At 67.3% G+C, this 23,676-nt stretch overlaps 5 protein-coding genes, 1 long non-coding RNA gene and 2 other non-coding genes across 8 annotated transcripts in view; 6 read left to right on the top strand and 2 right to left on the bottom strand.

Moving 5' to 3' along the window:
• Positions 1 to 15: 15 nt before the first annotated feature.
• Positions 16 to 2,351, top strand: PIH1D1 (PIH1 domain containing 1; the record flags this gene model as incomplete). The annotated part of the gene is made up of 11 exons (XM_049792726.1): positions 16 to 56; positions 266 to 358; positions 444 to 507; positions 592 to 780; positions 882 to 943; positions 1,022 to 1,106; positions 1,342 to 1,435; positions 1,537 to 1,566; positions 1,645 to 1,735; positions 1,954 to 2,101; positions 2,299 to 2,351. Coding segments are annotated over exons 2-11 (906 nt in total), but the record flags the coding sequence as incomplete, so codon positions are not given.
• Positions 2,352 to 2,718: 367 nt separating this feature from the next.
• On the top strand, positions 2,719 to 7,145 carry SLC17A7 (solute carrier family 17 member 7). The gene is made up of 12 exons (XM_049792739.1): positions 2,719 to 2,876; positions 3,487 to 3,724; positions 3,826 to 3,944; positions 4,177 to 4,291; positions 4,486 to 4,573; positions 4,761 to 4,847; positions 4,945 to 5,084; positions 5,384 to 5,530; positions 5,607 to 5,739; positions 6,002 to 6,112; positions 6,189 to 6,316; positions 6,818 to 7,145. The coding sequence occupies exons 1-12, from the start codon at positions 2,815 to 2,817 to the stop codon at positions 7,103 to 7,105; spliced, it is 1,656 nt and encodes a 551-aa protein (XP_049648696.1). The 5' UTR covers positions 2,719 to 2,814; the 3' UTR covers positions 7,106 to 7,145.
• An 800-nt stretch (positions 7,146 to 7,945) lies between these two features.
• On the bottom strand, positions 7,946 to 11,251 carry LOC126034883 (uncharacterized). The gene is made up of 2 exons (XR_007504781.1): positions 10,887 to 11,251; positions 7,946 to 9,995 (listed from the first exon to the last, which is right to left on the bottom strand). It is a non-coding gene; the product is annotated as an uncharacterized LOC126034883 (long non-coding RNA).
• Positions 11,252 to 11,376: 125 nt separating this feature from the next.
• Positions 11,377 to 13,228, top strand: RPL13A (ribosomal protein L13a). The gene is made up of 8 exons (XM_049792740.1): positions 11,377 to 11,464; positions 11,706 to 11,778; positions 12,055 to 12,120; positions 12,235 to 12,336; positions 12,419 to 12,504; positions 12,738 to 12,797; positions 12,878 to 13,000; positions 13,115 to 13,228. Exons 1-8 carry the CDS (start codon positions 11,450 to 11,452, stop codon positions 13,199 to 13,201), a joined length of 612 nt encoding a protein of 203 aa, XP_049648697.1. The 5' UTR covers positions 11,377 to 11,449; the 3' UTR covers positions 13,202 to 13,228.
• Positions 11,837 to 11,914, top strand: LOC126035044 (small nucleolar RNA Z195/SNORD33/SNORD32 family). Its single transcript, XR_007504823.1, has one exon. It is a non-coding gene; the product is annotated as a small nucleolar RNA Z195/SNORD33/SNORD32 family (small nucleolar RNA).
• On the top strand, positions 12,561 to 12,631 carry LOC126035045 (small nucleolar RNA SNORD34). The gene has a single exon (XR_007504824.1). It is a non-coding gene; the product is annotated as a small nucleolar RNA SNORD34 (small nucleolar RNA).
• Positions 13,229 to 13,239: 11 nt separating the features above from the next.
• DHDH (dihydrodiol dehydrogenase) lies at positions 13,240 to 16,547 on the bottom strand. The gene is made up of 7 exons (XM_049792725.1): positions 16,317 to 16,547; positions 16,103 to 16,214; positions 15,726 to 15,889; positions 14,858 to 15,107; positions 14,216 to 14,340; positions 13,599 to 13,749; positions 13,240 to 13,516 (listed from the first exon to the last, which is right to left on the bottom strand). The coding sequence occupies exons 1-7, from the start codon at positions 16,545 to 16,547 to the stop codon at positions 13,383 to 13,385; spliced, it is 1,167 nt and encodes a 388-aa protein (XP_049648682.1). The 3' UTR covers positions 13,240 to 13,382.
• Positions 16,548 to 17,277: 730 nt separating this feature from the next.
• The window catches only part of LOC126034867 (branched-chain-amino-acid aminotransferase, mitochondrial-like), a 6,688-nt gene continuing 289 nt past the window's right edge, over positions 17,278 to 23,676 (top strand). The window contains 9 exon segments of the mRNA XM_049792724.1: positions 17,278 to 17,398; positions 20,949 to 20,999; positions 21,241 to 21,441; positions 21,572 to 21,682; positions 21,821 to 21,940; positions 22,521 to 22,538; positions 22,540 to 22,686; positions 23,060 to 23,201; positions 23,316 to 23,401. Coding sequence (XP_049648681.1) covers positions 17,357 to 17,398; positions 20,949 to 20,999; positions 21,241 to 21,441; positions 21,572 to 21,682; positions 21,821 to 21,940; positions 22,521 to 22,538; positions 22,540 to 22,686; positions 23,060 to 23,201; positions 23,316 to 23,401 — 918 coding nt within the window. The 5' untranslated portion in view covers positions 17,278 to 17,356.

Genomic DNA, 23,676 nt, shown 5'->3' with positions numbered 1-23,676 from the left:
GGCCCCGCCCCCAGCCGGAACCGGAAGTGCCGCGCGGCGGGAGGGAGAGGAGGCCGGTAACGGCTACGCGGGGCGGCCTGGGGGGGCGGTCCTGAGGGGACGGGGAGGGTTGTCCCAGGCCTGGGGGGGGTCTCCGGGCCTGGGGGGGGCCCTGAGGGGACGGGGGTGGTCCCCGGGGCTGGGGGAGACCGGGAGGGTCTGGGGTGCGACGGGGCCTGGGTCCCCCCCCGGGCCCCGGTTCCCCACGTCCCCGTGTCCCCCGCAGCCCATGGCGGCCCCCGCGGACCCGTCGCTGCTGTCGGCCGAGCTGGAGGCGGAGGAGGGGGATGACGAGGCGCTGCGGCGGCTCCTACTTCAGGTGGGGCCGGGCTGGGAACCGGGGGGGTGGGGGTCCCGGGAGGGGTCCCGGTACTGACCCGCGCCGTCCCTCTGCCGCCCCCCAGGTGACCCAGGACGATGAGAACCCCCCCCCCGCGGCCCCCTCCCGCGCTGTCACCCCGCAGCCAGGTAGGAGAGCTCCGGGGAGGGTTGGGGGGAGGTCTCGGAGGGGCCCGGCCGCCCTCTGACCCCCCCCCCTGCCCCTTCCCCCAGGGCTGTGTGTGAAGACCCGGGCGGGGGGGGCCAAGGTCTTCGTCAACGTCTGTCACTCGGGGGAGGTGCCCCCGCCCCCCCCACTGTCCCCCCCTGGGCTGCAGCGCCTCCTCCACGCCCCCCCCAGCGCTGCTGGGGCCTTCCGCATCCCCATGAGCCTGGGGGAGCCCCACGCCGAACTGGACCGCAGTAAGATTCCCCCCCCCTCCAACCCCCCGATCCTCTCCAGCCCCCCAAACCCCCCTGACACCTCCCCAACCCCCCCTGACACCTCCCCCCCTCTCCTGCAGGTGGTCAGGGCTGCACTGCCTACGATGTGGTGGTGAACTCAGGGTTCTTCCGCACTCTCCAGGTGAGAGGGGGCTGGGGGGGGGGGGGGCGGGGCTTGTGAGGGGAATTGGGGGACCCTAACCTCCCCAACCCCCCCTAGGCTGACCCCCTGTACCTGGAGTTCTTCCTGACGGTGGCCATGGAGGGGCTGTCGGAAAAGTATGGGGTGGAACTGGAGCTGACTGGTACGGGAGACTGGGGGCACTGGGACGGGGGGCGTCAGGCTGGGGACAGAGATGGGAACTGGGAGGAGCGGGGCAGGAGGAGCACCTGGGGGCACTGGGAGTGGTGGGGTAAACTGGTGGGAGTGGAAATGGGAGGGAACAGGGACAGCAGCGGGGTGCTGGGGGGTTTGGGACACCAGGAGGGGGGTCGTGGGGAGGGTCTCGCACCCCCATGACCCCCCTGGTCCCCCCCCAGGCTGGCGGGTGCTGCGGAACCGCAAGTTCATGGGCTCCATCTCGGCTCAGAACATCCGGGCGCGGCCCCGGCCCCACATCCAGGAGCTTGAGGAGTAAGTGGGGTCCACCCTGGCCCGCCCCCCCCGACACCCCTGGTGTTCCCCAGGACCTCCCTGTCTCCCCCCACCTCCCGCTGACCTGCCTCTCCTCGCAGCCCCCCGCAGGAGCCACCGCCACCCCCCAGGTAGGAGCCATGGGACCGAGTGGGGAGGGGGACCCCAGGTCCGGGACCCCCCTTCCTGACCTGTGTCCCCCCCCCCAGCCCCCCAGGGCCCCCCCAGTTCGTGGTGGTGGCAGAGCCTTCCTCCCAGCACCCGCAGGTGCTGCAGGCGCGCGTCCTACTGCCCCATGCCGTGAGTTGGGGGGCACGGGGGGGGGGGGCTGGGGGGTGGAAGAGGGAGGGGGTCTGGGTGGGCACTGGGGGGGGGTCAACCTGATCCTGGGGAGGGGTGGGGGGTCCCTGTAAAGGTCGGGGGGGGGGGGGGGGGGGGGGGGACAACGACGACCCTGAGGGGTGAGGTGGGGGTGGGGCTGTCTGGCCCCTCCCCTGACCCCACCCTGCCCCACCCAGGCAGGAGCAGGGTCCCTGTGGCTGGGGCTGAGTGAGGAGCGGCTGGTGCTGGGGGGGGCAGAGGGGGGCCCCCCCCCTCCTGGAGCTGGGGCTGCCCCTCCCCCCCGACCCCGCCCGCTGCCACGCCCGCTTTCACCGGCGTACCAAGGTAACTGTCATCATGGTAATGAGCTGAACACGCCCCACTGCCCTGCCCACTTTCCCTGCAATTAGCCCCGCCCAGCCATGTCACCTAGGTAACAGTAACCATGGTAACTCTTGACCCCACCCACCTTTTAGCCCCACCCCTTTCTTGTCTCCACCCTACCCCCAACTGACCCCTGACCTCTGACCTCCCCCCCACAGGTCCTTACTGTGACGATGCCTCTGCAGGCGTGAGGGGGCAGCCCCCCTGCCCCCCCCCCCCCCCCCAGGGACACCGGGGTCTCCCCACCCCCCACCCCCCTTTTTTTGTATCAAAACCAGCAATAAAGGGTCACCGGAGCGCCTGCCTGCTTATGTGACGGGCCGGGGGTCCCCCCCGCCACCCCTACGGGGAGGGGGCGGCAGCCGGGTGCCGGGGTTCACTTTGCCCCCTCCCCCCGCCCCGTGGGCAGCGGACTCAGTAGTGCGGGCAGCCTGCCCCTCCCCCCACGCAAAGAGGTGGGGGGGGGGGGTTCTGCCCACGCGGGGGGGATTTAGCGCTGAGCCGGCGGCGAGGGAGAGGGGGGGCTCCCAGAGGACCCAGGCGTCCGGGAGGAGGAGAAAGGACCCGGGCATCCGAGGGGAGCCGGCCCAGGGGAGGGGGGGGGGGGGGGTCACCCAGGCGTCTTGGGGGGGGGGCACCCAAGTGTCCGGCAGACCATGGTGCCCTGAGCCGCCATGCAGTTCAACAAGGAGGAGTTCAGGCGGCAGGTGGGGGCCGGGCTGGGCCGCCTGCACCGGTGAGCGGGGACCCCTTTGGGGGAGGGGGGGGGGGGGGGGGCGTGGGGGGGTGAGAAGGACCCAGGCATTGGGGTGGGGGGCTGGTTCCCGGGCCCCTCAGGCTGCCTGCACGCCCCGGGGGGGGGTGTCTTTTTCCCCACTCTGCGCACATATGCGTGCCAGTGGCTCTGACCCCCCTCCCCCCCGCTGCCCTTAATCCACACACACCCCCCCCCCAGCTTATGTAAGTGTGAGCGTGCCAGAGCACACGCAGGGGGTGCCTGGGGGCTTGCACACGCGTGTGCCCCTGTTGGCCCCCCCACCCCGGCCCGTGTGCGACGGGTGTGCGCTCTCGTCCGTCCCCCCCCCCCCCCCCCCCCCGGGGGCTCAGACGGGGGATTTAGACCCGTGGTAATCTGCTGTCACCACGCCGGGGGGGGGGGGACGGACGGGGGAACCTGGGGACAAGGCGGGGGGAGGTAGGACATGGGGTCTGCGGGGACAGGAGGACACCAGGGATCTGGGGGGGGGTGGGGGGGGGCCAGGATAACGAGGATGAGGGGATGTGGCGGGGGGGGCTGCAGGACATGGGGTGACCAGAGCCGCTCTCCGGGACCCCCGTCCCTCCAGGGCCCTAGAGCGGCGGCAGGACGATGCAGAGGGGCTGGAGCTGGGCCCTGGGGGGGGCTCCGGGGGGGATTCTGGGGGAGGGGGCCCGCACCCCCCCGTGTTGGACTGCACCTGCTGCGGCCTCCCCCGGCGCTACGGCATCGCCATCCTCTGCGCCATCGGCTTCTGCATCAGCTTCGGCATCCGCTGCAACCTGGGGGTGGCCGTCGTCAGCATGGTCAACGGGGCGCACGGGCAGGTATGGGGGGGGGCGGGGGGGGGGACTTGTGGGGGAGCTGTGGTCGGGAGGGAGCAGGTTCAGGGGATCCGGGCCACGGTGACCTCCCCCCTTCCTCCCAGCGCGCCCAGTTCAACTGGGACCCTGAGACAGTGGGGATGATCCACGGCTCCTTCTTCTGGGGGTACATCGTCACCCAGATCCCGGGGGGCTTCATCGCCCAGAAGTTTGCAGCCAACAGGTGGGTGGGTGGGGGGGGGCGCGCAGTTGGGGGGGTTGGGACAACAGTCCCAGCACTCGCACGCGTTCCGCCCCCGTTGCACGCGTTCCGCCCCCGTTGCACGCGTTCCGCCCCCGTTGCACGCGTTCCCCCCCCCGTTGCACGCGTTCCCCCCCCCGTTGCACGCGTTCCCCCTCGCTCGTGCGTGTGCCCCCCCCCCCCCCTCGCACGCGTCTCCCCCTCGCCCCTGCAGGGTCTTCGGCCTCGCCATCGTCTCCACCTCGCTCCTCAACATGCTGATCCCCTCGGCTGCCCGCACCCACGTGGGCTGCGTCATCGCCGTCCGCGTGCTGCAGGGTCTGGTGGAGGTGAGGGCGGGGCCGTTGGGACGTTCCCCATTGGTTGCTGAGGCTGAAGGGTGGGGCGGGTAGCCACGCCCTATTGGCTGCTGCAGGTGTCGGTGGGGTGAGAGGTGGTGGGGTGAAAGATGAGAAGGGGCGGGGCCGATTCCCTTTTGGTGGGTGGGGCTGGGTGTGACACAAACACACCCTGCCCCACCCAGGGCGTGACCTACCCGGCGTGTCACGGGATCTGGAGCAAGTGGGCCCCGCCCCTGGAGAGGAGCCGCCTGGCGACCACGGCCTTCTGCGGTATTGGGGGGGTTGGGGGGGGGGGGGGGGCGAGGGTCTGCGGGCTGGAACAAGGACCACCAACACCGATGGAGGGAAGGGGAGGGGCCGGCCCCGCCCTGGGTGGTGGTTGTGAGGGGGTGGGGGGGGCAGTGGGGCTGTAGACCCCCGACCCTCCCCCCCCCAGATGCATGGGTCCCCGACGCAGGTTCCTACGCGGGGGCGGTGGTGGCGATGCCCCTGGCCGGCGTCCTGGTGCAGTACACGGGCTGGAGCTCCGTCTTCTACGTCTACGGTGAGACCCGACCCCCTCCCTGACCCCACCCATACCCCGCCCTGGGGCCCGGCCCTGCCCTGACCCCACCCCCCCCCCCCCCCCCCCCCCCCCCCAGGCAGCTTCGGGGTGTGCTGGTACCTGTTTTGGGTGCTGGTGTCCTACGAGAGCCCGGCCCAGCACCCCACCATCTCCCCCGAGGAGCGCAAGTACATCGAGGAGAGCATCGGGGAGAGTGTCGGCAGCAACCCCCTGCTGGTGGGCGGGGCAAGGGGGGGGTCAGGGGTCGGAGGTCAGGACCCGGCAGGGTCCTGGCAGCGGGATGAGGGGTCGGGGCGAGGTGGGTGCCGGGGTCATGGGTCACTGGCGGGCTGGGTCAGGGGTCAGCGGCGGTGTTAAGGGTCGGGTCGGTCTTGCGGGTCTTTGACCGCGGGGTCAGAGGTCAAAGGCGGGTCGGGGGGAAAGATGGCTGGGTGCTGGGTCAGGAGGTGGGAGGTCGCTGTCAGCGGGGTCGGGGGTCAGGGGTCAGGAGGTCGCTGGCAGCCCTGCCCCCGCAGCTGGCCACGCCCTGGCGGCAGTTCTTCACCTCGATGCCCGTCTACGCCATCATCGTCGCCAACTTCTGCCGCAGCTGGACCTTCTACCTGCTGCTCATCAGCCAGCCCGCCTACTTCGAGGAGGTCTTCGGCTTTGAGATCAGCAAGGTGGGACCCCAACCCTGCCTCGGGGGGGGGGGGGACCCCAGGGTCCGGGCACCCCACGACTGATGTCCCCCCGCAGGTGGGGCTGCTCTCGGCCCTGCCTCACCTGGTGATGACGATCGTCGTCCCCATCGGGGGCCAAATCGCCGATTTTCTGCGCTCCCGGGGGCTGATGTCGACCACCAACGTTCGCAAGATGATGAACTGCGGCGGTGAGGGGGGGGGGCACTGGGGGGAGCGTGAGGGGGAGACATTGGGGGCCACATGGAGGGAGACAAGGGGAGGACCTGGGGGGGGAACAGGGAGGGGGATGTGGGGGAGAAGGGGGAGGCAAGGGCACTGGGGGTCCTGGGGAGGATGTGGAGACACCTGGGGGCAATCAGGGGGTGTTGGGGAACCCTGGAAGCAGATGGGGGGGGGGGGTCTGGGGTGTCCTTGGCCATGGGTGACCCCCCCCCCCCCCCGGCCCTGCAGGTTTTGGCATGGAGGCGACGCTGTTGCTGGTGGTGGGCTACTCGCGGTCCCGCGCCGTCGCCATCTCCTTCCTCGTCCTGGCTGTCGGCTTCAGCGGCTTCGCCATCTCCGGTGGGGATGCGGGAAGGGGGGAGACACGGGGAGGGGGACACGCGTGTGGGTGACTCCCCTGCTGCCCCCCACCCAGGGTTCAACGTCAACCACTTGGACATCGCCCCCCGCTACGCCAGCGTGCTGATGGGGCTCTCCAACGGGGTGGGGACGCTCTCGGGGATGGTCTGTCCCCTCATCGTGGGGGCCCTCACCCGGCACAAGGTGGGGGGGGGGGGGACCGGGGGGGGTGAGGGTGGAGCAGGGCTGTGGGGCGAGGGGGACCCTGCGGGATAAAGGACCTGGGGGGGAAATAGGGACCTGGGGTGTCATGGGGACTATAGGTGACACTGGGCCCCGATGGGGGGGGGGGGGGGGGGCAGTGGGGTGGAGGGTAGGGCATTAGGGGTTTTGGGGGGCACTGGGGGCCCAAGAGGGGGCACTGGGACCGTGATGGGGGCACTGGGGCCGTGGGACGGGGGGGGTACACGAGGCTGGGGGAGGGCTCTAGGACCCTGAGACTCACCGCCACCCTCTGGCCCCGCCCACCTGCCTCGGCCCCTCCCCTTTGCCTCGGCCCCGCCCCTTCCCTGCCCCCCCGCCCTCCCTTCTTTGACCACGCCCGCCGCCCCGTCGGCTCCACCTCAACCCCTCCGGCCCCGCCCCCTCGCCCCGGCGCTCCCGCCCCCGCGCCTCGCCGATTGGCGGGCGGCGGCGGATTGGCAGACGCGGGAGGAGTGGCAGTGGGTCTTCCTGATCGCGGCGCTGGTGCACTACGGAGGCGTGGCCTTCTACGGCGTCTTCGCCTCGGGGGAGCCGCAGCGGTGGGCGGAGCCGCCGCGCGAGGAGGCGGAGCCGCTGGCGCCCAGGGGCGGGGACAGCGACGAGGAGGAGGAGGGGGAGGGGGAGGAGGAAGGAGGCGGCGGGGGGGGACCCCCGGGCGGCCCCCCCGCGGGGTACGGGGCCACCGGCACCACCCCCGCTCCCGGCCCCCGCGGGGAGACCCAGGGATGAGCCCCCCCACCCACCGCCGCCGAGGACCAACCCCCCCCCCCCTCTCCCCGAGCCTGCCCAAGGACCACCGGGGACGACCCCCGGAGCCCCCCCCCCCCCTCCCCCGAGACCACCAACCCCCCCCCCCCCAGGGACACCCCGGGACCCCCTCCACCCCCACCGGAGCCCCCCCTCCCCCCGAGCCGGGATCGCGGCCCCCCCCCCCCCCCCCCTTGTTCAGAGCACCCCTCCCGGTGCCCCAGGACCCCCCAATGCTGGTCCCCCCGCCCCCCTTTTCCACGCTGTACATATATAAATACAGGGGGGGCTGCGGCCCCCGGATCGGCCCCTCGAGTCTACGTGAACTGCGGGCCTGTTCTGCTAGGGGTACTGGGGGCCACTGGGAGGTACTGTAGGGGGGCACTGGGGGATGTATTGGGAGACACTGGGGACATGGCGGGGGGAGTGGGGGGCACTGGGAGTGTCACCGGGGGGCCGAGGGGTCCAGCGTCGCCTTCGGTGTCGTGGCGACCTGGTTCAGGACCGGCACGGCGACCAACCGCAGGCCGCTCGGGCCATCAGCTCGCTGACGCCAATGTCACTCGTTTATTGGTGAGTGACGCGGCATTACATAGCTTGGGTTTATAGCGTCACTTCCGTCTGCTGACATCATAAACGAAGCGCAATTGGCTCTCAGGAGAGGGGCCCTGTCTTTCCGTACAGCGCGGTATCTTCCGGCCGCCAGACCCTGACTACCTACGTTTTCCCCCCTCCCTATGCGTAATTAAATTGGCTAAAATATAACAATCTTGAAGAATATATATATCGAAAACTTGGATAAAAAAACATACTAAATGCATCTTGTTCCTATTCTATGCTTTATAACAATCTTAAAATATATCACAAACTTGAATAGAAAACATAAGGCACGCTAAGCAAGAGATAACTGGGGGGTAACTGGGAGTAACAGGGTATAACTGGGGATAGCTAAAGGAAATTTTGAACAAGAACATTTTTAAAGCAGTTGTCGGCGTTCTATCAACATGATGTTAACCTTCTCTAGCCGGCTCTTAACAAACGACACGAGCCTATTCAATATCCAGGGTCCGAAGATCAATGCTATCACGATCATTGTGATCGGCCCGATCAAGGTAGATATCAGAGTGGTCAGCTATGGAGAATGGTTAAACCATGAAGCGAACCAACTTTGTTGTGCCTCTCGTTCCCTTTTTCGTTTTTCTAATGCCTCTCGCAATTTGGCCATGGTATCCCTTACTATTCCAGTATGGTCCGCATACACACAACATTCCTCCCTTTGCGCAGCACACACCCCCCCTTGCTGTAAGAACATCAGGTCTAATCCTCTTCGATTTTGCAACACTACTTCAGATAGTGATCTAATTGATTGTTCTAATGCACTTATTGATTGTTCAATGCTAGCCAGGTCCTCATCTACTGCCATCCTCAAGGCGCTACATTCTTTATTCTGTTGCACCAAGGATGCTACTCCTGTACCTATTCCCGCCCCTCCTATGATCGTTAGAGTAGCTATTGTTAGTGCTGTAAAGAGTTCTCGTTTTGACAGATGGTGTTCTGGGGTAATCTGTGAGTTGTAGACAAAGTCTTTGGAACGGTAAAAGATTTTAGGGACTATAGTTACCTGGACACAATATTCTGAGGATTCATCAAATTTTCCCAACGACAAACAAGGTGTAACTCCCATAGTAGAACAAACCCACTTGGTATCGTTGGCCGATATTAACCACTTTGCACGGGTTTTATCTTGTGTCTTATTAACACACAGTTGTTCTTTGTGCTTTGGGACTTTACCTACACACACGCCACTTCCTACCACCTGTGCTAACGTAATCCCTCGCTTTTCTGTGTCCCATATACACTGGGCTGGATTTGTACCATTTACCCATATGGGTGTGTCACTTACTCCTACAGCCTCATAAAAGGGTGGTTTTATCCCGTAGCACAGCCAACAATGCTCCGTAAGATTTGGGTTAGTTTTGTTCAGTACTTGGTAGCTAGCTTGTATCGTTTTCCAGAGAGAATTTCCGTAAGAGATTTCGGTGGTGCGTGTCGCTACGGGTGTGGTAATATGATTTTTTGTTGTTGTTTCCTGGTTGTCGGTCTTTTTAGTCACGTAGTTCTGGTTAGGAATAGTCAGGACGGCTTCATTAATAACTACTTGGGGTTGGGGCCTACTAGCAGTGGATCATTCGGGACAACCTCCTTTTTTATGAGGATTAAGCCACCCTTGTCTGTCCCTGGTTCTGTGTACCTTACTCCCCAAATTCTTCCAAGTAACCAACTGTCCTCTTGGGGTTCGGTAACATTTAAGAAGAGGTATTGACATTGCCCACGGCCTTGCCATCCTCGCGGTGGGGTGCACCCATATGGACCCCACTGGACTTTTAGGTATCTGTCTCTACCGCTACCCGGTATCCATGCAGGGGCTATGGTCTCACATCCCCAGTAACCACAATAATACTGGTTAGGGAGGTTACAATACTCCTTCCCAGGATTTGAACTGGGACACATATAAAATCCTAGGTATTCCCAGCATCGGTGTCTTGGGACAAGCTGACACAATGAGGCATTAAAACTTGGCGCACCTGATGTTATTTGAGTTGCGATAACTTGGAGATCCTCAAATCGAAGGAGGGACCATTTAAATGGCCGGTGGTGAGAGTGGCCTGATTTTACCTGTCCTATAGTGACAAGTTCTAAAATCAAAATCGCACAAAGGCATCGTAGCCCCCCTCCATGGGGGCTATGTCGCCGTTGTTTGGATTCCACCAGCATGGAGCTCCCAGATGCGGACAGGATGCTTGTCGATTTGTCGTCCTCTCTTGCCACCGGGGTGTACTGACTGGTTACGAGGACGTCAGATAATCTGGTCCTGCGGACAAAAAAATCACAGTTTTCATTAGTTTTATTCTGGAGGTCTGGTTTAATGGACTTAAGCGGACACCACTTAACTTTTCCATCTTTTTTAACAGCGGCATACCCTCACCCTGTAAGGACTAGCCTCCACCCTTGTTCCCATTCTCCCAGCTCGTTTCTAATTATGACCAACGGGCCTTCTTCTAGCGCTCGAGTGGCCCAATGTTTTTGGGTGGGGCTATTCACCTCTTCCCCCCTGGGGAATTCATTTAGTGCTAAAAGAGCGGTCGCTAGCAGTCGTGCTTGGTCTCCCAGGGGAACGGTGTTGGCAAAACCTTCTGGTTTTGCCAACACCTCTAATTTAGATTTCAGAGTTTGATTTGCTCGTTCAACTATAGCTTGTCCTGTGCTATTAGACTTCCCCAGAATCTGGTTTCTCCGCAGTGCCCCTGGCTTCCTCAGCTAACCCACCCCAGAAGGATTTAGCTCGTTTCTGTCCCTCTGTAAGCAGGTCGGGGTTTGGGAATTGAGGGGACGTGTCGCCCTCTTGCAGATCTTTACGCTCAACAGAATCGTCATTGTCTGGGGGGTGCAAAGTCTGCGTGGCTGCCTCGACTCCCAATTTTGGGGTGGCCAACAAACAATTCTTTGCCGCCCTCCAGGTCTCCTGTTCTTGTATGGCCTTCCGCAGGGCCTGTACGACTTTCCCCCACGACTTAAGGTTTTTCCCACAACCCGAGGGCATCGTCTCCTCGGCTAACGCTTTAGTGCATTTATCCCACACTTCGGGGTGGAGAATATCCACCGGATCATCAATGACCCCAATTTTCAAAAGCCTCGCAACCGCGAGAGTAAAACCTTTGGGTTTACAATCGATACCCCACTGCTTATGTAACTGTGATACGACCTTCACAAGGACTTCCACCCTCCTTGTTGGTCCAGGAGCGTCCTCCCCACCGGGCTGCTCCTGCCGCTCCGGCCACCGTTCACCCGTCCAGGCGACGATTCCCGGGTTTCGGCACCACTTGTCGCCTTTGGTGTCGTGGCGGCCTAGTTCAGGACCGGCACGGCGACCAACCCCAGGCCGCTCGGGCCACCAGCTCACTGACACCAATGTTGTGGACCGCAAATGGCGTTCATTGGTGAGTGACGCGGTATTACATAGCTTGGGTTTATAGCGTCACATCCCTCTGCTGACATCATAAACTAAACGCCATTGGCTCTCAGGAGAGGGGCCCTGTCTTTCCGTACAGCGCCGTATCTTCCGGCCGCCAGCCCAGGCTCCGCCCCCTCATTTCCGTTACGCTCGAGAGCTCCGCCCTCCATGGCGGCGGCTGATTGGCGCAGCGTCGCGCCCGTTTTCCGCCCCGCGGCGTGACGTCACTTCCGCCCCTGCGCTCAGTCCCCGCCGGAAGGGGTAACCCCGCGGCGTGCGCGGGGCGGAGCCTCTTTCCGCAGCGGGCGGCGGTGATGGCGGAGCCGCGGGTGCGGGCCCGGGGACCGGGTGGGCCTGGGATGGGGGGACCGGGGCGGCCGGGAAGGCCCAGGGGGGGCTGGGGAGGCGGTAGCGGAGGGTCTCAGCGGCGGGGGGGTGGTGTGCGGGGCCCCGGGGTACCCTGTGGGGCTCCGGGAACCGGGAGCAGCGCGTCCACGTGGGGCCTCCGAGGGGGCCTGGGGGCCTCCGGGACCCCCCGGTGACCCTCTCCCGCTTCTCCCGGTGCCGCAGGTTCTGGTGATCGATGGCCGCGGGCATCTCCTGGGCCGGCTGGCGGCCATCGTGGCCAAGCAGGTGCTGCTGGGTGAGTGCGGGACCCCCCTCCCCGGGACACCGGGACCCTCCGGGGACACCGGCACCCCTGGCGCGGTGATGAGCCTCTTCGGCTGTTGAGTCTCACGACCGTGAGAGCTGCCTCATGCACTACCAGCTGAGCGCCGGGGCGGCCGGGCCGGGGGGGGGTGAAGGCAGGTGGGTCCGGTCGCTGCCGCCCCTGAGCTGTATCCGTGTGTCTTTCTCCCCTTCGTGTCCGTGTGTCCCCCTCTCCATGTCCCTGTGTGTCCCCCTGCCATGTCCACAGGCCGGCGCGTGGTCGTGGTGCGCTGCGAGGGCATCAACATCTCCGGCAACTTCTACCGCAACAAACGTGAGTGGGGCGGGGGGGATGGTTACCGGGGGGTGTAACGGGAGCCCTGGACGCAGGGGTCCCCCGTGTTCTGTGAGGGAGTAACGCTTTGCCCATTCCCCCCCCCCCCCCCAGTGAAATTCCTGGCCTTCCTGCGGAAGCGAATGAACACCAATCCCTCTCGGGGGCCCTACCACTTCCGTGCCCCCAGCCGCATCTTCTGGCGGACGGTGAGAGGTGAGTTTGGGGGGCTGGGGACCCCCCCCAAACCCCGGGGTGCCCCCCTAGAGCCCCCTAATCCCTCCTATGCTCCCTCCAGGGATGCTGCCCCACAAGACAAAGCGAGGCCAGGCAGCGCTGGAGAGGCTGAAGGTGTTCGATGGAATCCCCCCGCCCTATGACAAGGTGAGGGGACCCCCAAATCCCACCCCCAGCCCCATGGGACCCCTAAATCTGCCACTCTGTGTCAATGATGCACTTTTACCTACATTGTTCGATAATCCTTGAGAGAAACTTTGATACTGAGACACTGGGGCTGCCCCAAACCCCCACCTTGTTCTCCCCCAAATCTGTCTTTGTCCCCCCCTTGTCACTCCCCAAATCCAGCCCCCCCCTCAGTGATGCTCTTCCTCTGGCAGCGGAAGCGCATGGTGGTTCCAGCTGCTCTCAAGATCATCCGCCTGAAGCCCACTCGCAAGGTAAGGTGGGGGGTGGTTCGGGGGGGCTCCCCCAGCACCGGGGTCCCCCCTTGACCCCTGTCCCTGTGCCCCCTCCCCAGTTCGCTTTCCTGGGCCGGCTGGCACATGAGGTGGGCTGGAAGTACCAGGCAGTGACGGCAGCGCTGGAAGAGAAGAGGAAAGAGAAGGCGAAGCTGCGCTACAACAAGAAAAAGAAGCTGATGGTGAGAGAGAGATCCCCAAAAAAACAGGACTGCGGCGGGGGGGGGGGTGCTCTGGCTGCGCACCCCTGCACAGGGATGCTGAGCCCCCCCTTAATGCTTTCCCCCCCATTTCAGAGCCTGCGGCGCCGGGCTGAGCGCAATGTGGAGGCGAAGACAGCGCCGTTCACGGCCGTGCTGCGCCAGCACGGGCTGCTGCTGTGAATAAAGGGACGCGGTAGTGGTTCTGTACTGGGGGCATTGGTCTGTACTGGGGGGACTGGTGTGGGCGTGGGGAGGCGGTAAGGAAAACATAACCTGGGGAAAAACACAGCCTGGGTTGGCTTTAGGTCTTTATTGTATTTTGATGTATGGGGCTGAGAGTTCATCCCACAAGACTGAGGGTTCACGCCGTGGGGCTGGGGGCTCCCGGCGAGCCCCCCTCTGGCCCCGCAGCCCCCACCTGCCGCCGCGCCTCATCCAGCAGCCGGGCGATGAGCTCGCTCTCGGCCAGCGGCATCACGGGGCTCTCGGTCAGACCTGGGGGGGCAGAACGGGGGTGGGTGTCAGGGTGACCCTGGTGTCTGTGCCCCCCCTCACCCCCTGGGGGTCCCCCACTCACCCTGCAGCAGGCACTCCCGGACGTGCTGGGCCTCGTAGCGCAGGCCGGTGCCGTGGGGGAAATTGAGGGGCTGGGAGGGGGGGGGCAGGGGGAAGAGCTCCCGCCGGTCCCCCACCACCAGCTCCGTTGGGCAGTTCATGTGGCTGGGGAACTGGGCGGGGGGGGGGGGGGGGGGGGGGGCACATGAGCGACCTGGGGGGGGATACAGGCTCCCTGCATGTGCCCCCCAAGTTGGGGACCCAGGCATCTGGAGCCCCCCCCCAGTCTGGGGTGCTAAGCCCCAGCTAGAAGACCTAGCTATCTGGACCTTTTCCCCCCCCCCCCCCCCCCCCATGGTGCCCCCAGGACCCCCACTCGCCCTCCTCGGGGGACTCTGGCATCTGGGCTTTCCTCCCACCCATCCGGGATATTCCCCACGATTCCTCCCCTACTGCCCCCCCCCCCCCCCCCCCCCCCCATGCCCCCCACTTTCCGAGGTATCTGGACCCTTCCCCCTATCCATGGCACTTCCCCGGACACCCCCCACCAGGACCCGTCATCCAGGCCTTCCTCCCCCAACCATGGCGACCCCAAGACACCCCAACCCCCCCCCCTTTCCCTGGGGGACCCGGTCCCACCTCGGCCCATCCCTGGGTGCCCCCCAGGGCAGCCCCCCCTGGCAGCTCCGCCGCCATGGAGCAGGTCAGCACGGCCTGGCGGTTCCCCTCGTACTCCAGCGTCATCGTCACTGTCTCGTCCACCCCTGCACCCCACAGCTGTGGGGCACTGGGACCCCCAGATCCACCCCCCCCCCGGGCCCCCAAACCCTCTCAGGGCCCCAGCAGCCCCTCCAGCCCCCTTGTTGCCCCCCAGTGCCCCCCCGCTGGATCCCTACAGCCCCCATTCCTATTGTCCTCCAAGGTGCCCCATTGGCCCCCCCCTTCCCCTCCAGTGCCCCCCAGTACACACCATTCTCCCCCATCCTCTCCCACCCCCACTGTACCCCATTGCCCCCCCCTTCCCCTCCAGTGCCCCCCCCAGTACACACCATTCTCCCCCGTCCTCTCCCACCCCCACTATACCCCATTGCCCCCCCCTTCCCCTCCAGTGCCCCCCCCAGTACACACCATTCTCCCCCGTCCTCTCCCACCCCCACTATACCCCATTGTCCCCCCTTTCCCCTCCAGTGCCCTCCCAGTATAAACCATTCTCCCCCATCTTCCCCCCCCCCCCCCCCATTGTTTTTCATTGCCCCCCCCCCCTTGCCCCCCATCCCTTACCGGAGGGGTGGAGGCAGCCGTGGGCCCTGAGGCTGCAGGGTGCCCCCCCCATCAGGGCGGTGGCCATCTGCAGCCCGTAGCCCCCCAGGTCGAGCAAAGCCCCCCCGGCCAGGCCAGGCTCCCGCACCCGCTCCACGTCCCCCAGGGTGAAGGCCAGGGCCCCCCGCAGAACCCGGGGCTCCCCCAGGGCCCCCCCAGCCACCAGCTCCTGCAGCCGCTTCCAGGCCGGGAAGAAGCGGGTCCAGAAACCCTGGGGGGGGGGGGAGCGGGGCCATTGGCAGGGGGACTGGGAATGTGGGGGCAGTAGGGCTGGGAATGGGGTTATTGGGATGGGAGGGACTGGAAATGGGGACGGGGTTATGGGTATTGGAGAGGGACTGGGAGGGGGGTGATGGGGCACTGGGAATGGGGACAGTTATGGGGGGGGGGGGAATAGGGGCAGCTGGGAGCACTGGGAATGGGCGGGGGTCACTGGGGGCAGGACTGGGAGAGGGGGGCAATGGGAATGGGGACGGTTGCAGGTGGGGGGAGTAGGGGGGCTGGGAACAGGGGCAGAACTGGGAGTGGGGAGGGTACTGGGAGCCCTGGGAATGGGGACAGTTGTGGGATGGGGGGGTCACTGGGGGTGGGACTGGGACTGGGGGTGGCTCTAGGAGTGGGATGGGCTGTCACTGGGAGCAGGACTGGGACTGGGGGGGGCACTGGGAGCCCTGGGAATGGGGACAATTAGGGGTGGTAGAAATAGGGGGGTCTGGGAGCAGGACTGGGAGTAGTGGGAGTCATTGGGAGCAGGGTGGGGGGGACTGGGAGTGGGATGCGGTGACACAAGGAGCAGGACTGGGACTGGGGGGGGCACTGGGGACCCCACCTCCATCAGGAAGACCCCCCGGCTGCGGGCAGCCTCCACGAGCTCCCGGACCTGGTGGGCGCCGACGGCCATCGGCTTCTCCAGCAGCACGGCCTTGCCGGCGGCCAGGAAGAGCCGCCCGGCCGGCAAGTGCTGGGGGTTCACCGTGCCCACGTACACCACCTCTGGGGGGGGGGGGCAAGGGGGGGTCCGGGTCAGCCCAGCACCTCCGGGCACCCCTGCGTCCCCCTCAGTGCCCACACCCCCCCCCCACCCCAGGGACCCAGGTGTCGGGGTGGGATCAGCCCCCCTCCAACACCACCTTGGGGTCTGGGGGGGTGACACCCTGCTCCCCCCCCCCTTGCCCCCCCACCCCACGCCCTGCCGGGGGGTCTCACCCACGTCCGGGTCCTCTGCCAGCTCCCGGTAAGAGCCGTAAGCCCGGGGCAATCCGTGACGCCGCGCGAAGGCCTGGGCACGCGGCAGGTCCCGGGCGGCCACCGCCACCGCCTGGGGGGGGGGGACGACACACACACGGGTGGGGGGGGGTCAAAGGGGGTACCCCAATATCCGGGACCCCCACCCCCAGGGGACCCCGGTGTCCGGACGCACCGTGTGTTCCTCGGGGGGGAGGGTCTTCAGGGCCACCAAAAAGTCGTGGCAGATCCGGCCGGCCGAGCAGATGCCCCAACGGGTGGGGCCGGGGGGGGGGACACGATTCGGGGGGGGGGACCCCGGCGTCCGGGCGATGCTGCGGTTCCGTCGATGTCGGCTCCATGTCTGCACCCGCCCGGGCGCGGTGCTGGGGGGTGTAGGAGCCCCGCCCGCCCCACCCCCACCCATGGGCGGTGGCCCCCCCACCCCACCCACGCGAGGACGCGGTGCTGTGGGGTGGGGTGAAGGGTGTGTGTGGGGGGGGGCACTTGGCAGAGGTGAGGGGCTGCCCCTGAAGGTTGGAGGGAGGGTTGGCATGACCTCTGACCTGCACCTGCTCCTGACCTCTGACCCCAGACCCTGCGACCCCTCTGTTTGGGGGTGGGGGGGGGACCCAGGTGTTGGGGGGAGGGGGTTTGGGGGGGGGGGCACACCCAGGGATCCGGGGCACACCCAAGCCCCCAGGGGACCCAGGTGTTGGATTGGGGAGGGGGGGGGACCGAGGCGTCCGGGTGCTGCCATTCATCGGATTTAGGAGGAGGGCGGGGCCCCGCCCAAGGGAGGGGCCCCGCCCAAGGGAGGGGCCCCGCCCACGCACGTGCCAGGACCCACCCGGTCGCCGGGCAGAGGGAGTGAGCGACAACCCGGGGAGGGCGTGGCCTGCATGCAAATGACCGGAGGGAGGGGGCGTGGCAAGCGTGAATTATAAAGGCGGGGCCACACAACTAAGAAGAGGGCGGGAAAACGGCTTTTATTGACGTTGCCCGGCAACGGCGGCGAAGGCTCGCCCCGCCCACCGTCTCGCTCCTCCCCCTCCCTTACCGCCAAGAGGGGCGTGGTCTCGAGGGGGCGGGCCGGCGGCGGCACTCGCTATTGGCCGCGGGGTCGTGGCCGAGAGGCGGGGAGGAGAGCGGCTGCCATTGGCGGGCGTCGGGGGCGGGGTGGTGCGGCGCGCTCTCATTGGCCGAGAGCGGGGGCGGGCGCGCGGCGGTGAAACGATGGCGGCGGCGCTGCGGTCCCGGTGCCGGGGTGGCGGAGCGGTGAGTGGGGGGCCGCTTCCGGGGCGGTGGGAACTGCTTCCGGGGCGGGGTCCCCCGGGCCCTCCCGAGTCCTCCCAGTCTCTACCGGACACCCCCCCCCTCCGGCCGGGTCCTCGCAGCTTTCCCTGGAGCCCTCCCCCTGTCCTCCCGGTGACCCCCAGCCCTCACCGGAGCCCCTCCCAGTCCTCCCAGTCCCTACTGGGGCCCTCCCCGAGCCTCCCAGTGCCCCCCAGCCCTTACTGGAGCCACTCCTGGGCCCCCCAGCCCTCACTGGAGCCCCCTGCGGTCCTCCCAGTGCCCCCCAGCCTTCACTGGAGCCGCCCCGCAGTCCTCCCAGTGCCCCCCAGCCCTCACTAGAGCCCCTTCCAGTCCTCCCAGTGCCCCCCAGCCCTCACTGGAGTCTTTCCCTGTCCTCCCAGTGCCCCCCAGCCTTCACTGGAGCCCCTTCCAGTCCTCCCAGTGCCCCCCCAGCCTTCACTAGAGCCCCTTCCAGTCCTCCCAGTGCCCCCCAGCCCTCACTGGGGCCCCCCCCGTACCTCCCAGTGCCCTCCTCAGTCCTCCCAGTCCCTACTGGGGCCCTCCCCGGGCCCCCCCGTGCCCCCCAGCCCTTACAGGAGCCCCTCCTGTGCCTCCCAGCCCTCACTGGAGCCCCCCACGGTCCTCCCAGTGTCCCCCAGCCCTCACTGGAGCCTTTCCCTGTCCTCCCAGTGCCCCCCAGCCTTCACTGGAGCCCCTTCCAGTCCTCCCAGTGCCCCCCAGCCTTCACTGGAGCCCCTTCCAGTCCTCCCAGTGCCCCCCAGCCTTCACTGGAGCCCCTTCCAGTCCTCCCAGTGCCCCCCAGCCCTCACTAGAGCCCCTTCCAGTCCCCCCAGTGCCCCCCAGCCTTCACTGGAGCCCCTTCCAGTCCTCCCAGTGCCCCCCCAGCCTTCACTAGAGCCCCTTCCAGTCCTCCCAGTGCCCCCCAGCCCTCCCTGGAGTCTTTCGCTGTCTTCCCAGTGCCCCCCCAGCCTTCACTGGAGCCCCTTCCAGTCCTCCCAGTGCCCCCCAGCCCTCACTGGAACCGCTTCCAGTCCTCCCAGCACTTACTGGTGCTCCTCCCGGGCCTCCCAGTGCCCCCCGGCCCTCACTGGAGCCCCTTCCAGTCCTCCCAGTGCCCGCCAGCCCTCACTGGGGCCCCCCCCGTACCTCCCAGTGCCCTCCTCAGTCCTCCCAGTCCCTACTGGGGCCCTCCCCGGGCCCCCCAGTGCCCCCCAGCCCTTACAGGAGCCCCTCCTGTGCCTCCCAGCCCTCACTGGAGCCCCCCGCGGTCCTCCCAGTGCCCCCCAGCCCTCACTGGAGCCTTTCCCTGTCCTCCCAGTGCCCCCCAGCCCTCACTGGAGCCCCTTCCAGTCCTCCCAGTGCCCCCCAGCCTTCACTAGAGCCCCTTCCAGTCCTCCCAGTGCCCCCCAGCCCTCACTGGAGCCTTTCCCTGTCCTCCCAGTGCCCCCCCAGCCCTCACTGGAGCCCCGTCCAGTCCTCCCAGTGCCCCCCAGCCTTCACTAGAGCCCCTTACAGTCCTCCCAGTGCTACCCAGCCCTCACTGGAGTCTTTCCCTGTCGTCCCAGTGCCCCCCAGCCCTCACTGGGGCCCCCCCGTACCTTCCAGTGCCCTCCTCAGTCCTCCCAGTCCCTACTGGGGCCCTCCCCGGGCCCCCCCAGTGCCCCCCAGCCCTTACTGAAGCCCCTCCCGGGTCCCCCAGCCCTCACTGGAGTCCCCCGTGGTCCTCCCAGTGCCCCCCAGCCTTCACTGGAGCCCCTTCCAGTCCTCCCAGTGCCCCCCAGCCCTCACTAGAGCCCCTTCCAGTCCTCCCAGTGCCCCCCAGCCTTCACTGGAGCCCCTTCCAGTCCTCCCAGTGCCCCCCCAGCCCTCACTAGAGCCCCTTCCAGTCCTCCCAGTGCCCCCCAGCCCTCCCTGGAGTCTTTCGCTGTCTTCCCAGTGCCCCCCAGCCTTCACTGGAGCCCCTTCCAGTCCTCCCAGTGCCCCCCAGCCCTCACTGGAACCCCTTCCAGTCCTCCCAGCACTTACTGGTGCTCCTCCCGGGCCTCCCAGTGCCCCCCCAGCCCTCACTGGAGCCCCCCGCGGTCCTCCCAGTGCCCCCCAGCCCTCACTGGAGTCTTTCCCTGTCCTCCCAGTGCCCCCCAGCCTTCACTGGAGCCCCTTCCAGTCCTCCCAGTGCCCGCCAGCCCTCACTGGGGCCCCCCCGTACCTCCCAGTGCCCTCCTCAGTCCTCCCAGTCCCTGCTGGGGCCCTCCCCGGTCCTCCCAGTGCCCCCCAGCCCTCACTGGAGCCCCCCGCGGTCTTCCCAGTGCCCCCCAGCCCTCACTGGAGCCTTTCCCTGTCCTCCCAGTGCCCCCCAGCCCTCACTAGAGCCCCTTCCAGTCCTCCCAGTGCCCCCCAGCCTTCACTAGAGCCCCTTCCAGTCCTCCCAGTGCCCCCCAGCCTTCACTGGAGCCCCTTCCAGTCCTCCCAGTGCCCCCCAGCCCTCACTAGAGCCCCTTCCAGTCCTCCCAGTGCCCCCCAGCCTTCACTGGAGCCCCTTCCAGTCCTCCCAGTGCCCCCCAGCCCTCACTGGAACCCCTTCCAGTCCTCCCAGCACTTACTGGTGCTCCTCCCGGGCCTCCCAGTGCCCCCCAGCCCTCACTGGAGCCCCCCACGGTCCTCCCAGTGCCCCCCAGCCCTCACTGGAGTCTTTCCCTGTCCTCCCAGTGCCCCCCAGCCTTCACTGGAGCCCCTTCCAGTCCTCCCAGTGCCCGCCAGCCCTCACTGGGGCCCCCCCGTACCTCCCAGTGCCCTCCTCAGTCCTCCCAGTCCCTTCTGGGGCCCTCCCCGGGCCTCCCAGTGCCCCCCAGTGCCCCCCAGCCCTTACTGGAGCCCCTTCTGGGCCCCCTAGCCCTCACTGGTACCCCTTCCAGTCCTCCCAGAACTTACTGGTGCTCCTCCCGGGCCTCCCAGTGCCCCCCAGCCCTCACTGGAGCTCCCCCGCGGTCCTCCCAGTGCCCCCCAGCCCTCACTGGAGCCCCCCCATACCTCCCAGTGCCCTCCTCAGTCCTCCCAGTCCCTGCTGGGGCCCTCCCCAGTCCTCCCAGTGCCCCCCAGCCCTCACTGGAGTCTTTTCCTGTCCTCCCAGTGCCCCCCAGCCCTCACTGGAGCCCCCCCGCGGTCTTCCCAGTGCCCCCCAGCCTTCACTGGAGCCCCTTCCAGTCCTCCCAGTGCCCCCCAATTACCCTCCCAGTCCCCCCCCAAGGCCCTTTTCCCTCCACAGGCCCCACGGGGGACGCAGGCGTCCGGGTGGCTCCCCCGCTCTGTCGCCGATGGCGGAGGTGGGGGGCAAAGTCCAGGGTTTGGGGGGGGGCGGGGACCCAAGTATCCAGGTTCCCTCTCCCCGCCCAGTCCCGTGACACCCTCCCCTGTTACTGGTCCCAGACTGGGATGAACTGGGGCAGGGGGGAGGGCCCGCATGCCTGGGTCCCCCCCATGACCCCCCCCCCCCGACCACCCCCCCCCTCCCCAGTTCCTCATCACCCTCCTGGGACCCCGGCGAGGCTACAACCACGTCTTCAGGGTAAGTTGGACGCCGGGGTCCTCCCGGGGTGGGGAGACCCCAGACCCCTGGGGTCCCTCTGAGCCCCCCCAGTCCCCCTGACCCCTGCTGGGGTCCCCTCGGGGCTGCCCAGATGCCTGGGTCCCCCTGAACCCCCGCAGACCCCCCCCTGGGGCCCCCCTGAACCCCCCCCCCCCCCACCTGCCCCAGATGCTGGGGTCCCCCTGACCCCCCCCCCCCCCCCCCCCACCGGGGTCCGCAGGCGTCGGAGCTGGAGGTGGAGCGGAGCCGCAGCCCCAAGGCGAAGCCGGACCCCCGGGAGCTGGTTTTTGGGAAGATCTTCACCGACCACATGCTGACCATCGAGTGGACCCAGGGGTCCGGCTGGGGTCGCCCCCGCATACGCCCCTTCCAGGACCTGTCCCTGCACCCCGCTTCCTCCGCCCTGCACTACGCCGTTGAGGTCAGTGGGACCCCCCCCCTCCAAAGACCCCCCCCCTCCCCGTGACACCCCCACAGACCCCCACCCCCATGTCCCCTCCCTGACCTCTGACCCTTCCATGATCTTTGATACCACCCCCCCCCCTCCACAGCTCTTTGAGGGCATGAAGGCCTTCCGAGGCTCCGACGACAAAATCCGGCTTTTTCGCCCCGAATTGAACATGGAACGGATGGAGCGCTCGGCCGAGAGGGTCTGCTTGCCCGTGAGTTGGAGGCGAAGGGGGGGGGGGGGGGGGGGGCCTGGATGACCTGGGCCCCCCTGTGGGGAGATCGGGGCAGCGGGGGGGTGGTCACCCACTGGTGTCCTTGGGGTGGGGGGGGTCACCCACTGGTATCCGCAGGCGTTCGACCGATCGGAGCTGCTGGAGTGTATCCGGGCGCTGCTGCGGCTGGAGCAGGAGTGGGTGCCCCGCTCCGACTCCGCCAGCCTCTACATCCGCCCCACCTTCATCGGCACCGAGGTGGGGGGGGGGACGGGGGGAGATGTCGGGGTCTGGGGGGGGGGCCCTGGGGGACTTACAGGGGTCTCTGGGGTCTTGGGAGCATCTCTGGGGGTGTTATAAGTGACCTGGGGGATTATCGAGCCCCCTTGGGGGGGGGTATGGGTGTCCTGGGGGGGGGGGGGGGGGGCTATGGGTGCCCTTAGGGGGGTTGTGGGGTACCCTGGGGGTTCACAGAGGACCTAGGGGTGTCCTGGGGGGGTGGGGGGGGCGCCTGTGGGGTTATGAGGGTTTCTGTTGGATTTTAGGGTCCTGGAGATGTCTCTGAGAAGGTTATAGGGTGCCCTGGGGGGGTATAGGGGTCTGGGGGGTGGGCCCTGGAGGGGTTTTGGATGGGGGGGGGGGGGTGTCTCTGTGGGATCACAGGGTCCGGGGGGGGGGGGCTGTTTGGCATCCTGGGGATCTCTGGGGAGAACTCATGGGGTTGGGAGAGGCTCCAGGGTCTTTGGAGAGTCCTGGGGGGGATGCTGGGGTTCCCAGGGGGGCTACGAGGTGCCCTGGGGAGGGGGAGGGGGCTATAGGGTGCTGACCCTCTCATCAGCCCTCGCTGGGGGTGGCCCCCCCCTGGGCGGGCGCTGCTCTTCGTTATCCTCTGCCCCGTGGGACCCTACTTCCCTGGGGGTCACTTCAGCCCCGTGGGGCTCCTGGCTGACCCCACCTACACCCGCGCCTGGCCTGGGGGTGCCGGCCACTGCAAATTGGGGGGGGTGAGTGGGCACTGGTGGGATTGGGATGGGGATGGGGGGGTCCAGGAAGGGGTCCTTGGCATGGGGGGGGGGGGACCTGGGTGGCTGGGGCAGGACCCAGGCAGATAGGGGACCCGGGCAATTGGGGGGGAACCCAGGTATTTGGGGGGGGGGGGCCCAGATGTTTTTTTTTGGGGGGGGGGGGGCAGATGTTCAGAGTGCAAATCTGGGTATTTGGAGGGGGGGGGGGGGGGGGGGAATGTGGGTACTTGGGGAGACCCCGTTGTCTGGGGGGACCCCAAGCATTGGGGTGGCCCCAGGCACAAGGAGCAGCGGGACGGGTGGGTGCAGGGTCCCGGCTGCCCATGTGTGTGTCCCGTCCCCCCCCCCCAGGAATTACGGCCCCACCATCGCGCTGCAGCGGGCGGCGCAGGCCCAGGGCTGCCAGCAGGTTCTGTGGCTGCACGGCCCCGAGCGGCTCCTGACCGAGGTCGGCACCATGAACCTCTTCGTCTTCTGGCACCGCGAGGATGGAGGTACGGGGGACACGGGGTGGGGGGCACGGAGGGGAGGGGGGGGGGGGGGGGGGGGGGGGGGGCACTGGAGGGATGGTGCTCACCTCCTGCTCTGTCACCACAACCCCCTGCCAGAGCCGGAGCTGGTGACCCCCCCGCTGGACGGACTGATCCTGCCCGGAGTGACGCGTCGGAGTCTGCTGGAGCTGGCACGGGAGTGGGTACGGGGGGGACATGGGGGGGGGGGGGTGATGGGAGGGAGGGGGAGGAGATTGGGGGGGGACACAGGGTAACAGGAGGGAGGGGAGATATGGGGAGAGGGGGGTATGGGGGGGCTAGGAGGGAAGGGAGGACGTAGGGGGAGGAGATGGGGGTGACACAGGGTAACAGGAGGGTTGATATGGGGAGAGGGGGGGTATGGGGGGGGCGAGGAGGGAAGGGAGGACGTGGGGGGGGGGGGGGGTGATGTGGGGGGAATCGGGAGCCGGGGGGGGAC

The sequence above is a fragment of the Accipiter gentilis genome, chromosome 36 (assembly GCF_929443795.1).
Source record: "Accipiter gentilis chromosome 36, bAccGen1.1, whole genome shotgun sequence".
Taxonomy (NCBI): Eukaryota; Metazoa; Chordata; class Aves; order Accipitriformes; family Accipitridae; genus Astur; species Astur gentilis.
Note: the sequence above shows the minus strand (reverse complement) of the source record. Positions and strands in the feature narration are given on the sequence as shown.

Coding starts and splice junctions, on each gene's coding strand:
- SLC17A7 (XM_049792739.1), top strand. CDS start 2,815: ATGCAGTTCAACAAGGAGGAGTTCAGGCGGCAGGTGGGGGCCGGGCTG. Junction 3,945..4,176: donor CAGAAGTTTGCAGCCAACAG/GTGGGTGGGTGG, acceptor TCGCCCCTGCAG/GGTCTTCGGCCTCGCCATCG. Junction 6,317..6,817: donor GGGCCCTCACCCGGCACAAG/GTGGGGGGGGGG, acceptor GCGGATTGGCAG/ACGCGGGAGGAGTGGCAGTG.
- DHDH (XM_049792725.1), bottom strand. CDS start 16,547: ATGGGTGGGGGTGGGGCGGGCGGGGCTCCTACACCCCCCAGCACCGCG. Junction 13,750..14,215: donor GCACCCAGGGATGGGCCGAG/GTGGGACCGGGT, acceptor CCCCCCGCCCAG/TTCCCCAGCCACATGAACTG. Junction 13,517..13,598: donor CCGGGAGTGCCTGCTGCAGG/GTGAGTGGGGGA, acceptor CTGCCCCCCCAG/GTCTGACCGAGAGCCCCGTG.
- RPL13A (XM_049792740.1), top strand. Junction 11,779..12,054: donor GGCCAAGCAGGTGCTGCTGG/GTGAGTGCGGGA, acceptor CCATGTCCACAG/GCCGGCGCGTGGTCGTGGTG. Junction 12,121..12,234: donor CAACTTCTACCGCAACAAAC/GTGAGTGGGGCG, acceptor CCCCCCCCCCAG/TGAAATTCCTGGCCTTCCTG.